At 42.1% G+C, this 13226-nt stretch overlaps 1 protein-coding gene across 1 annotated transcript in view; it reads right to left on the bottom strand.

The window, feature by feature from the left end:
* Positions 1-6585, bottom strand: part of LOC137344765 (acrosin-like) — a 29126-nt gene extending 22541 nt beyond the window's left edge. The window contains 2 exon segments of the mRNA XM_068007891.1: positions 3111-3309; positions 6486-6585. Of these exon segments, the coding sequence (XP_067863992.1) occupies positions 3111-3309; positions 6486-6585 (299 nt within the window).
* Positions 6586-13226: the final 6641 nt, after the last annotated feature.

Here is a 13226-nt window from a genome sequence, read left to right as displayed (position 1 = left end):
TTAAGGAGGGAGTTCAGAGAGTAGGGCTGTGCCAGCATGGTAGAGTAGAAGAGGGCGGGATGAACAGAAAGTCAGTCAGAGGCCTACAGGGCAGGGGATGAGCCATATGGCTGGTTCAGTTGCAGAGATAGAGTGAGGAAGGCCATGGAAGGATTTGTAGATGAGAATGAGAATTTTAACTCCGATGCATTGGAGGACATGGAGTCAGTATAGATCCTACACTGACTCCATGGTGGAAGAGATTTGACAAGTTGGAAATACTTGAGGTCGAAATTTAAGACGCTGAGCCTTGGATTAATTGACTCTAGATTTGACAAATTGTAAAGGTTTTGGCAACTCGGGGGGTGGGGGCGGATGAGGTGGGAAGTAGAGTGGAGGCAGTTAACATTGGAAAAATGGAAATAAGTGGTTTTGGCGATGAATAGGACATGAGGTGCAACATTAAGGTCAAGGTTGAAGAGGACAATGAGATTTTTCATTTGCCTGGTTTATGAGCAGCCAGGAAGAGGGATGGAATCAATGTCAAGGCAGCATAGCTCTTAGGGGGTAATGGCTTTGCTTTTACTATTGTTCAATTGAAGGAAATTCTGGCTTATCCTCAACTAAGTGTCAGGCAGGCAGTCTTGGGTTAAAGGAAGTGGTGAAGTGGTAAAGCTGAATGTCTTCGACATAAGTATAGAATTGATCCCTTGCCTATAGTTGATGTCACTGAGGGAGCATGTAGATGAGGAAGAGGAGAGAGCTAAGGATAGATCTTTTGGGAACTCCAAAGTCACAGGAGGAGAAGCTATTGCTGAATATGCATTGGCTGCACTGGGACAAGTATCCGTGGAACCACATGAAAGCAGTCCGGTGCAGCTGGACAATGAAGGAGAAGTGGTGGAGGAAGATGGCCATGTTGAATGCCACAGAGAGGTCAAGATGGACAATGTGCTACGGTTGCAGTCACAGAGGATATTATTGGTCACATAGACTAGGGTGGTCTTGGTGTTATGAGCAGGGCAGAAAGTGAACTCAAGGGATTCAAAAAGGCAGTTGTGGGAGAGGTATGCACAGAGCTGGGAAGTGACAAGGACCGCAGACAGGAAAGAAGGTGTTGACCTACCTTCGCTCTCTAAAGTCCAAAAGTCACAGGCATGAGTGAACAACCATCCTTGTTTCTGTGCCTTCCATTCCACAGCCGAATCCTGATACTACTCCAGGATCACCATGGAGGGCAAGATTAAACCACGGCTGCCTTTCTCCATAATAAGCCATCTCCTGAAACCTCCCCTTCCACCCTCACCTCCAACATCAAGTGCACTCATGGACCTCTTTATCTCCAAGATCAAGACCATTCATGTAGCTGCCTCCGCTGCAACTTCCCTCCCCTTTCCTTTTTGTACCTGACTGTGCAACACCCCACCAACTGAGCTCTGACCCACATCACTTATCCCATCTTTCTTCCCGCCCTCTCAAGCCCACCTCTTACATGTAAGCTGCCTTCTGCCACCTCAATCTCCTCCCCACCAAACTCGTGGCCAGTCAATTACTTTTCCTGGGTTCCATGCATGTTAAGGTCATTAATGGTTCCCTTCACTCTGGCATTATCCCTCTCCCTTCCAAAACTGCCATCATCATTTCCTTAAAAAGCCCACACGTGAAAAAAAAGTTAATATAAAAGCAGCAAATTTTGGAAGAGTTATACCATTTTTTCAAATTTGGAGGCAGATTCTGAATAAAAGTGCTGAATTTAAACACGTTTATTTAAGTAGAACCATTAGAAAAATTAGGTACTGTTGCAGAGATCTTTTGTAAAGAAGGAACTATATGAATTCGTTTAATCTTTTCTTCAGTTTTACATTTCTTGGTCCTCACTATAAAAACTCGGGCGGTTCTCCCGACCTCCTGCAGTAACTTGGCGGAAAAGCACCAGAAATCATGGAGAATAGGCGTAATCCGTCATACATGGATAAATAACTAGCTAGATAGATAATGGATTTGCAGTCGCGTTGCATACAGATAAAAATGATTAAAAATAAGTAATATTTCCTGCAGCCACATACTGCAATTACATAATTATATAAATCGGTGCATGCAACATGCTGTAGTTACATAAATAAACAAACCTAATAGTTCGTCACATTATTTTTCCTGCCAAAGGTTTCTCAGAAAAAGTTCATGCGTTATAGTGATTTGATACTTTTAATACAAAAAAATCAGTTACCTTTACAATCCTAATAATGGTTTTCTGACTTTTAATGCTGTCAGTCCTTTTGTATCGTAACCAGCAAGATCTGGCATGCTCGGTGAATAGCTAATGTTGCTGCAAAAAAAAAATCTGGTTGCATTACGCATCCAAATCCATAATATGTCCTCATTCATTATACTCAGCTGGGAGGCAGCCTTCTCTGCATTCAGGGAGCTATAGTGCACTGTTCGCACTGTGATATTGGTGCACTCTGGGAATTGTAGTGTGAACCTTTTCATTCAATTGGCAGTGTGATAAGCTATTGGAGGCGTCATGAATTCCATCCCCAGGTTTCTCAGAGCGAGACAAGCCTCCAATGGAAAACATCGATAGACACATGTCAAACTCACAAATGTAATATAATTACATTTAATTATTGACAATAGAATTTTTGGAAGCGATCTTTAATTCTGCTCTATATATCCCTGAACGTTTGAAATCTAGTTTGTGTAACACTTCCATTTTATGATTAAATTGTATTTTTGATACTGCTATTTGAGTTTTGGATTTAGCAGCAGAGGGTACCAATACATTTCAACAATAATCCCAATGGTCATTTCAATGCACTTAAAGGAAAGCTGCCCAATTTTCCAGATAGGATTGTTTTAATTTAAATTTTATTTGAGAAGAAATGACTAGTCAGACATTCAATCAATGGTTTCCAAGGATATCTGAGGTCCAATCCTAATCATTGTTTTAAATAAATTTAAGATAAGGATCATCTGCAGCTGCATTCCACTCAAAAATCTAATTTGATGTGAATTGAATTGCACTCTTAATTATTTATTATAGTTTGTTCCACGGTACAATGTTAAGAAAGAAAGAAATAAGCAAATCAAGGCTGCAACAGTAAAATAATAATCTTATCTGGGAAACATACTCGTATCCATTGGTACGAGGAAAGCAGTGTGCCGCTGATAAGAGCCACCATTGACTGATAACTGTTGCTCCACACATGTGTGCGTGTTTATTTGTCGCTTGAAGGCTAACTTGCCACGGCCATGCTCCTTCCACTGCATCCCGACCTCCTACTATTCGCGATTGACTCGTTTTCACCGTAACAGATCTTGTCCCACATTCTGAAAAGAAAGAGGTTTCAATTTACAAAGCTTAATGTCTCTGCGTTTTACCAGGAAAACTCATAAGGTTCCTTCACACAGGCACTCTTGGTGATCTGGAGCCAGTGCAGCTCCCTGAAGACCGTCAGAGAGGATTTTCAGTTCTTGCTATATACTGATAAGATCAGCACGAGCTGTTTGCTGTGTTAAGATTTTGGCACTATGATGATAGTTAAAAATCAGCTAAATAGATAAATCTGCTGCATCTTCCTTTTTTATAAAATATATTGTGGAGTTGGTGGGAATAGTTTACTTCACCTTTTCACCTGCTGTTTGCAAACAATGAACTAGAAAATTAGCAAAAGCTGACCCCAAAAAGTGATAACTCAAAAACAGTTCTGAATTTTAGCCTACCACATGTAATTACACTGAAAGTGAAACAGGTCATTCACTTGTCACAGTTTAAGCTACAGATATACCTAACAGTCCATCACTTGTATGGCAGAGGATTGTGGCAAAAACGGCAGGGATTTTTCTGTGTTTCTTGAGGAGAAACTGGGGCTATTGTGGGTATGTATTGGTAGATTCTGTTGCTCAGTCCAATTTTAACAGCTGTCACAGTGTTGTGGAGGCGCGATTCTCCCACCCACCCCCCAGATCATAGAGGTACTCTTCTTCAGCCCTCTCCTCCAGGGCGTGTTGGCACTATTCTCCCTATACTCCCACCCATTCACACTGGCTTACCCCTTGCCGCTGTTCTCAACTTTTATCTCATGCTGCTGCTTTGCAAAGGGATCCAATTCTGCTGCACGCTTTGGACGGAAATTCTAATCCCACAAATTATGGTAAGATCAGGAATTCCTGTCTCCCCTCCCGCACCCCTCCCGCACCCCTAGCCTCAGATTTCAAAAAAACTCATCTTATAACTTGATATAAGCAGATTTGTCATTTTCATTTGACACCACTATGAGAAGTCATAATCATTGTTAATTTTTATCCATAAATGCAGATAAGTGGATATTGGATCTCAAATGCTAACTGTCTACATAAAACGTGGTTGATTGGCGCGTGTGTTAGATTGATCCATGTCAAATGTAGTGCTAATGGTTCTGGTTAGTAACCCAGAGGTCATGAGTTCAAGTTGTGAAATTGAATTCAATAAATCTGGTAATTTGTGAGCTATCACCAGAAAACAAAATGATAATGAAAGCTGCTGGATTGTCATAAAAACCCAACCAGTTCACTAATGTCCTTCAGGGGAGGGAACCTGCCTCCTCTATTCGGTCTGGCCTACGCCTGATTCCAGTCCACATTACAAGGCCGAGTGGGGAAACGTGCCTCCACGAATCTATTAAAATCGGATTTAACAACAGAAGATACCAATGTATATCCACACAAGTCCCCATTTCTCAAGAAATGAGGAAAAGTCTCTGCAATTTTTGCCACAATCTGCTATACAATGTTAGGTTTACCTGCAACTTAAATTGTGACATTACCTGTTAATGCCCTCAGAAGTGGTTGAGCAACCTACTCAGTTGTACGAATTATCATTTACAATTAGCAATGGGCAATAAACGCACATTTGCAAGCATCACCTACACGCTAAGAACAAATGTTTAAAAAATTGTCACTTGCATCCAAAAGCTAATGGTCTATACCTTCTCAATCAAATCATTATAAAATCTTTTCAATATATCCAATGTTGAAACAAACGTTAATCAGGGAACATTAGAGCTAAAATGTGGCGAGTGTTTTTTTTTAGTTTGAAGTACTAATTAACTTACCTGCTGCCAGGTGCCTTGGGCACATGCCCGTGTGGGAGTCACCTGATCACCTGTACACACAAAAGAGATCTGAGGAGCATTCCGGGCAACCTTACCGAAGCAGCGAGGCAGCATGGAAATGTTTAAACCCCACAACGATTTCTGACACCAAACGCTGACAAGTGGACACAACTCAAGAAACGCGGGTTGTCAGCGTGAAATGCTGGCACTTGGCATGAATGAATGAGTGTTTTGGCAGGCATCATCTGCCCAGGACATTCTTTATAGCTGATAGTGTCAATAATTTCAAGAGGGAACTGGATAAATGTTTGCCAGAGAAAGTGATTGAGAGATATGGGAGATAGAGTAGTCTGTGGTATTTTTTGAATTTATGTTGCAATGGTCTCTTCACGCCCTATACCGTCTTATTTACTGCGTTGTATTACTACCTTGTATTGACTCTCCCACATTTTCACAATTTGCTAAATTCTGAGTATTAATCTGAAGGTGGAAGAGTAATGGTAGAAATCAAGATACAGAACACAAATATAAGTTAGTTTGCCTAATTTCCAAGAACTTAATACAGTCGGGACTAGAGATCTTCGTCTTTATTTATCAGGGTCTATTTTTGGTCCTTTCTGTGAATGAAAACAATGTTGATGTTTTCTGCTCAGATGGCACAACATTGTAGGACAAATAGTAGTTGAGATAGACGACCCAGAGCAGCAGTTTACTAGTTTTTCACACATTAATCCTTTGATATACTGTAATTTGGGCCAGCAATCTTTTGGGAATTCAATAAACTAATAATCTTGTAGAGATTACATCATAATCTTAACTCTTCAACGTGAATCATCTACACACTGACATTTAAGTGTGAGTCCTGACAGCCACTTCCGGCACAAAAACAGCCCCAGAAATGAGCTATAAAATTATGTAAAATTAAAGCCATTTATATCCAATGCCAAGGAGAGCCCTCAATGCTGTCCTGATGAATTCCTCCATTAAATAATTACCTAATCACTACTGGGTCCCATTTTTCTATGTGTCTCATAAGTTTGAGAATGCAGTAATTCCTGCCTATTATGGAGCAGGGCCACAATCTTACACTTGTAATGACCTTTGACATCTCAGCAGGCCGATTCTATTATATTGACATTTGTAATACTGGTAGAGATAAGGAAATAATCATTATTTGTAAAATGCTGTTTCATATCTACCGTTTAATCAAAAAGACTCACTTTTCCAGTTATGTTTGACAGTTTAAATTACTAAATTTCAAACCTGGCGTTAATGTACTTGGATTAACATATTAATATGCACAAAGGTCAAAAATATCTTATGCTGTCTAGGGTTTATTTTTTAAGGCAATTTTTACTGAGAATAAAACGAATTTTAGTCATTATGAAAACGATACCGAGTCAGCAAACTTACCTATCCATGCTTCTCCATTTGCTAAAATGATGAAACCCGATAAAAAGACTGCACAGAACAAGAAACCATCGCTGAAACCCGGACGGAAATCCGTGTTCATTATCCAGATTTGTTTGACTGCAGTCACTTCAGCAAAACTGCAGCGAACGTCACTCAGCCATATTATGACGAAAAATCACAATGACTGTTCACTTCACAATGTCTTTCATCAAAAATCAATGAATGAATGGATGTTTAATAAAAATTAAATACCCGTTAGACATAATCCGAAACTGTTCAATTCCACAGAACATTAAACGCTTGACATCGATTCTGTCTGGAGTACATCTCCACTGTTTCCATGTAAATGGCTATTTTACAGCAAAGGTTTCCATGTTGGGGGCCATCTGACTCTCAGGGTCTACTAGGTCATCAGATTTCTGCTCCTCCGTCATGAGATTGCTATTTTTTATTGATCTACTAGCAGGTTATTTCTGTTTATACCAATTAAAATGTTTCCCCCAATGATGGCACCGTTTTCCTTTCTGAAATTATGATGGGTTCCTCAGGAATGTGTCAATATTTGCTGGGGTCTCAGAGTGCATCAGTGTTTGAAAGAGGTCCCCCATCTCCTATGTAGTTTAATGACAGTGTAAACACTTTCTAATGGTCATTCAACTTGCATTTAATATATTCTTCCAAGGAGTATGATTTGTGATATATATATATACCTTCTGAGTTTTTTAAAATCCAGTTTTGTATACCTCTGTGTAACTCATTGGTAAGACCATATTTAGAACACTGAGGGTAGTTTTGATGTGGAGCCTACAGCAAGTGGGCGGTGGATGGAGCCTGCCCAATGTAGCTTGCCAGAGGCCCAATCCATTTTCATGATCAGACCTTATTTAGATAAAAACAGTGAGCTGCCAGTGCTAAACAAACGATGATATGCAAGGGAGGGGGCGGAAAACCCACCAGTATGTTTGTGCAGCCGAGCTGGAAGAGCATTATATTGGACCAGCTTGATTTGGTGGGGGGGGTTGATAGAGGTAATGCAACAGTCTAGAGCATTTTTGTGGAGCTGCAGGAAGAGCAATCATGCCCCTCCTACTCCCAAAAAATTCTCCATAAAACATTTTTCTGCCTTTTTCTGAGCAACCCCTTTAAGCTGAGCTGGTTTGGCCACTTACCACACAGGGCCAGTGGGGGGGGGGGGGGCTTGCATCACATGTTTTAGTTTGAAAATGTCATTGGGGTGTTATCTATAACATAGGACCCTGATTAGCATATAATAATGGGTCTCCCACCTTTTTCCAGCTCAAATAGGGCAGCGGGTGGCAAGACAGCAGTGAATCATTTTTAGCGATTTTGGTATCACTACAGCCTCATTTCTACCGAAAAACTGGGCGGTAGAGATGAAAATTGCACTCACTGTGTGTGATCCTGGGCATCTTACCTTCAAAAAAGCCATTGGTGGATCATAGAGGAGGAGACTGCCACAAGATGGCCCCGAGACTGAAAATTCAATGTTATGGAAGAGATGGAGGGGTGAAATTATTACCCAGTGCACTCAGCGTACTAAATGGGAATTAATTTTTTTGTTGTATTTGCAACTTACGTGTATGAATGCTCAACTTTACTCCATTCACCAATCCCTCACCTACCGTCCAAATGTGGTAATATCAGGAACTCATCCAGCTCCCTTTTGAATGTTTGCAGCGAATGCACACTCACTGCATAAGCTGGCAATTTGTTCCATAGGTCGATGACTCTGTGAAAAGAAATACTGCCTGACATCTAACTTAGTTCTATGTTTATGTAACTTATACTATTCGAGACCCGCACTAAGACTGCTGGTTCCTGATGCATAGGGGAAACACAAGTGTAAACCTACTAGATTCATAGTCACTTGACTGGTATAAATAAGGTATTGTGAGCCATTCCATCTATGGAGTGCACTATTTTGTGAGAAATTATGGGAGAGCGCGGAAGATGTGAAGAAAAATCAAGATCTACAGGTCACAGTAAATGGCATTGAATTGGTCCCTACAGAACAAAGTGACCAACCACCAGTGGCCAGAGAATGAAACAGGCATGGGAGGCTATCACACAGGAGGTCAACACTGGGTCACAAAACAGGAGAGTCTGGAAGGATATCTAATGTCAGACCTGAAGTAAAGTGCCACGATGGGAAATTCACCAAGATCAGCATAAATAAACATAGCCTTCATAGAATCATAGAATCATAGAATGGTTACGGAAGAAGGCTATTCGGCCCATTGAGTCCGTGCCAGCTCAATGCAAGAGCAATCCAGCTAGTCCCACTCCCCTGCCCTATCCCCGTAGCCCTGCAAATGTTTTACTTTCAAGTACTTATCCAGTTCCCTTTTGAAGGCCATGATTGAATCTGCCTCCATCACCCCCTCGGGCAGTGCATTCCAGATCCTAACCACTCGCTGTATAAAGCTTTTCCTCATGTCACCTTTGGTTCTTTGCCAATCTTATGCCCTATATAAAGACTAGCATTTTTGTAGGTAGTCACTGATGCCAATCATAGTTTGAGTACTTTAGAGCATTTAACCAGAATTAACTTGCTGAAAATGCAACACACACAGAAATAATGGAAATTGTTGAGAAATACCAGCAGGTTAAATAAAGAGCCTAGAATGATGCAGCAGAGAAAGATTGAATACTGCCTTTAATTATTCACACATACAATTGGCAAATAAAAAGCATTCAATCAGCTCTCAAGTTTTCTATGGTAAGATACTTTACATTCTGGTAAGCTAAGCATAAGTCCATAAAACTGCACTGTTGCCCAAAATACACAGGACAAAAATTAGGAGCATTTACATAGCACCTTCATGGCCTCAGGACATCCCAAAGCACTTTGCAGCCAATCATGTATTTTTAAAGTCACGATTGTAATGTAGGAAACATGGCAGCCAATTTTGTACATAGCAAGGTCTCACAAACAGCAATGAGATAATGACAAAATAATCTGTTTTAGTGATATTGGTTGAGGGATAAATATTGGCCTGAACACTGGGGAGAACTCCCCTGCTCTTCTTCGAGTAGTGTCATGGGATCTTTTACGGCCACCTGAGACAGCAAATGAGGCCTTGGTTTAACGTCTTATCCAAAAGATGGCATTCTGACAATGCTTTTTTTCGCTCTCTCAGTACTGCACTGCAGTATCAGCCTGGATTCTGTGCTCAAGTCTCTGGAGTAGGACTTGAACCCACAACCTTCTGACTCAGAGTGAAGAGTGCTACCACTGAGCCAAGGTTGACATCTCCATGTAGAAAAAGGTTACCTACAAAAGAAAGAATAACAGAGTGCAGATAGGTGGAGGGCTTCACACACCCTTTGAAGAAGTGATCATAGAGGTCATCAGCTGGGACAGTATAGACAGCATGGATATTGCTTTGTGGTCTACATTAACGACTTGGATATGAATGTAAAAGGTATGATCAGTAAGTTCGCTGATGATACAAAAATTGGTAAATAGCGAGGAGGATAGCCTCAGTCTGCAGGACGATATAGATGGGTTGGTCAGATGGGCGGAACAGTGGCAAATGGAATTTAACCCGGAAAAGTGCGAGGTGATGCACTTTGGAGGGACTAACAAGGCAAGGGAATACACAATGAATGGGAGGACCCTAGGCAAGACAGAGGGTCAGAGGGATCTTGGTGTGCAAGTTCACAGATCCCTGAAGGCGGCGGAACAGGTAGATAAGGTGGTAAAGAAGGCATATGGGATACTTGCCTTTATTAGCCGAGGCATGGAATATAAGAGCAAGGAGGTTATGATGGAGCTGTATAAAACACTGGTTAGGCCACAGCTGGAGTACTGTGTGCAGTTCTGGTCGCCACACTACAGGAAGGATGTGATCGCTTTGGAGAGGGTGCAGAGGAGATTCACCAGGATGTTACCAGGGCTGGAGCGCTTCAGCTATGAAGAGAGACTGGGAAGATTGGGTTTGTTTTCCTTGGAGCAGAGGAGGCTGAGGGGGGACATGATTGAGGTGTACAAAATTATGAGGGGCATAGATAGGATGGATACTAAGGAGCTTTTTCCCTTTGTTGAGGGTTCTATAACAAGGGGGCATAGATTCAAGGTAAAAGGCGGGAGGTTTAGAGGGGATTTGAGAAAGAACTTTTTCACCCAGAGGGTGGTTGGAGTCTGGAACTCACTGCCTGAGAGGGTTGTGGAGGCAGGAACCCTCACAACATTCAAGAAGTATTTGGATGAGCACTTGAAATGCCATAGCATACAAGGCTATGGACCAAATGCTGGAATATGGGATTAGATTAGACTGGGCTTGATGGCCGGCGCGGACACGATGGGCCGAAGGGCCTCTATCCGTGCTGTATAATTCTAGGAGGAGAGGAATAAACTCCAGATTTGTACACTTAAAAAGGCATAAGTGCTCTGTGCAAATTTGATGTAAAATAGTGACTGTATTGTGCTGCAAAATATGGCAGCTATCCATGCAGCACCACAATCCTATTTATAAACATTTACTTATGTGCACTTTTCTTTATTACAGATGTTGCACAGTCCAGCAGTATCTAGCCAGGTCCTCTCACCAATGAGCCTCGCCACATCACCATCTTCCAAATGTGGTGATGTCAGTAACTCATCCAGCTCTCTTCTGAATATTTGCAGTGAATCCACACTCCCTGCACGGCTTAGCACCGTCAGCACTTGAAGCATGTATTAGTCCAGAGACACACATTCCAACTGGTTTTACTGATTTAGAGATGGAAACACAGGGTCAATTACCTCTTACAGGTGTGAAGGGAGAAGAAGTGATGGCTATAGAAGAAGCTGGCTGCTGCTGAGCATCATGACAGGCCCTGCTGAGTTGCTTTGTGATACCAATCTCATGGGGCCAGTTAGTGAACTAACGTTTAATGCATTCCCTTGACATACATCTGCCTGTTCTTTTAATGGAGGTGTAAATCAGTTCATTTTAAAAGAACTAACACCTGTCAAAATAATGAACAGAAAAAAGCCATAAGAACATGTTAGTCCTTGTACACGAATGTGGCCAACTGTAATTTCTAGACTTATAACGGCTCTGGGTATTAGGAAACCATATGAAAACAGCTGTTTTGAAACTTTCCTCATACTTCCTGTCAACCTGCAATATTCTTCCTGTTACAATAAGTGCAATGCCAATACAGTAAATGGGAAATGAGAGACCAAAACCAACCAATTATAGTTTTTTAAAATTCATTTATGGGATGTGGGCGTTGCTGGCAAGGCCAGCATTTATTGCCCATCCCTAATTGCCCTTGAGAAGGTGGTGGTGAGCCGCCTTCTTGAACCGCTGCAATCTGTGTGGTGAAGGTTCTCCCACAGTGCTGTTAGATAGGGAGTTCCAGGATTTTGACCCAGCGATGATGAAGTTGCTTGATAGACAATAACTCTTTCCACAATAAGACTACATTTTGAATAAAATTGCACAATATCTTTTATGCTGCTAACAACACAAGGGAGGCGTCCATTAATTAGTAGAATATGTAACATTTTTTTCCTTTTTAAAGTTTTCGCTACCTCTTTTTCTACCAGTTTTCTCCACTCCAGTGAATGAAGGTAAGCGACTACCATAGCAGTAGTATTAGCCTCCTGTCAAGATTATAGGGTCTATATTCTGCTGGAGAGCCTTTACTAGAGCTATAGTAGCCTTGTGTCCTTAGCTGTCTCTTGCTTTTCAGAAAGAGAAAATACTGCAGTCAGGGAGCTGAGAAGAGAGAAAGGGAAACACAGAAAAAGATAGAAAATGAAGAGAAAAATAGAAAAAAGGACAAAAAGAGGAGGGAATACATAATACAACACAGAAACTGAGGACATTGTCAAAGACATAGATTTTTATGTGGCTTTTGAAGGCAAGGAGAAATGAGACACAGAGAAGAGGCACAGTGGAGTGAGGAGGGGAAAAGGAACGAGGGATGGCGACAGTAAGGGAAAAGGAGAAGGGAAGAGAGGGATGGGGAAGAGGACGATGGATGGCGGGGAGAGGGCATCGGGGAGAAGAGCAGATGGAGAAAGGAATGGGAAGAGGAGTGGAAGCAAACAGGGAGGGAGACACGCAAAGGTGAGGGGAAGCCAGAAAACAAGGGTAGTGGGGTGGAGGCCAGCAGAGGTCAGGGGGTTGGTGGCAGTAAAAATCTCTTAGCAAAGGGTGCAAGGCTGGCATACTCTCACAGCAGGTGCTGGGGGGTGGGTAGGGCGGGTCGGTTGGGGCCTCCGAAAATTTGCCAGAAATGTCTCTGCACTGCAGACTATCCAACTGTTGAGATGGGGTGGGGTGGGCAAAATCTTTTAGTCAGGTGGGAGGCCAGGAAATTATTCGATGGGGGGTGCAAGGCCAAAAAAAAGTCACTCTGGTGCTGGGTCACAAAACCTTGTTCAAGGAGGGTGGGTAATTTAGATGTAAAAAGAACTCAGTCAGCCAGGCCTGCAGGGTCCATCACTCAATTAAGCGAGGCGGGGGTGGAGGAGAGAAAGACCACTAATTTATCATAGAAAATAGAGAAGGGCCGGGCCAGGGAGGTCAACAGCCGGGGGGAGAAGCAGCATACAACGAATTTGGAGTGCTGCAAATGTCAACATGGCCTCGCACTTCAGACTTCCAACGTGACTGGGAAGTTGCGCCCTCGCACTGCAGATCTCCTAAACAGCAGGGGAATATAGACACCCTACATTATTTGTCACACCTGCGTTGGGATTAGATGCTCAGGGCAACGAAC

Source organism: Heptranchias perlo, chromosome 28 (assembly GCF_035084215.1).
Source record: "Heptranchias perlo isolate sHepPer1 chromosome 28, sHepPer1.hap1, whole genome shotgun sequence".
NCBI classification, from domain to species: Eukaryota; Metazoa; Chordata; class Chondrichthyes; order Hexanchiformes; family Hexanchidae; genus Heptranchias; species Heptranchias perlo.
Note: the sequence above shows the minus strand (reverse complement) of the source record. Positions and strands in the feature narration are given on the sequence as shown.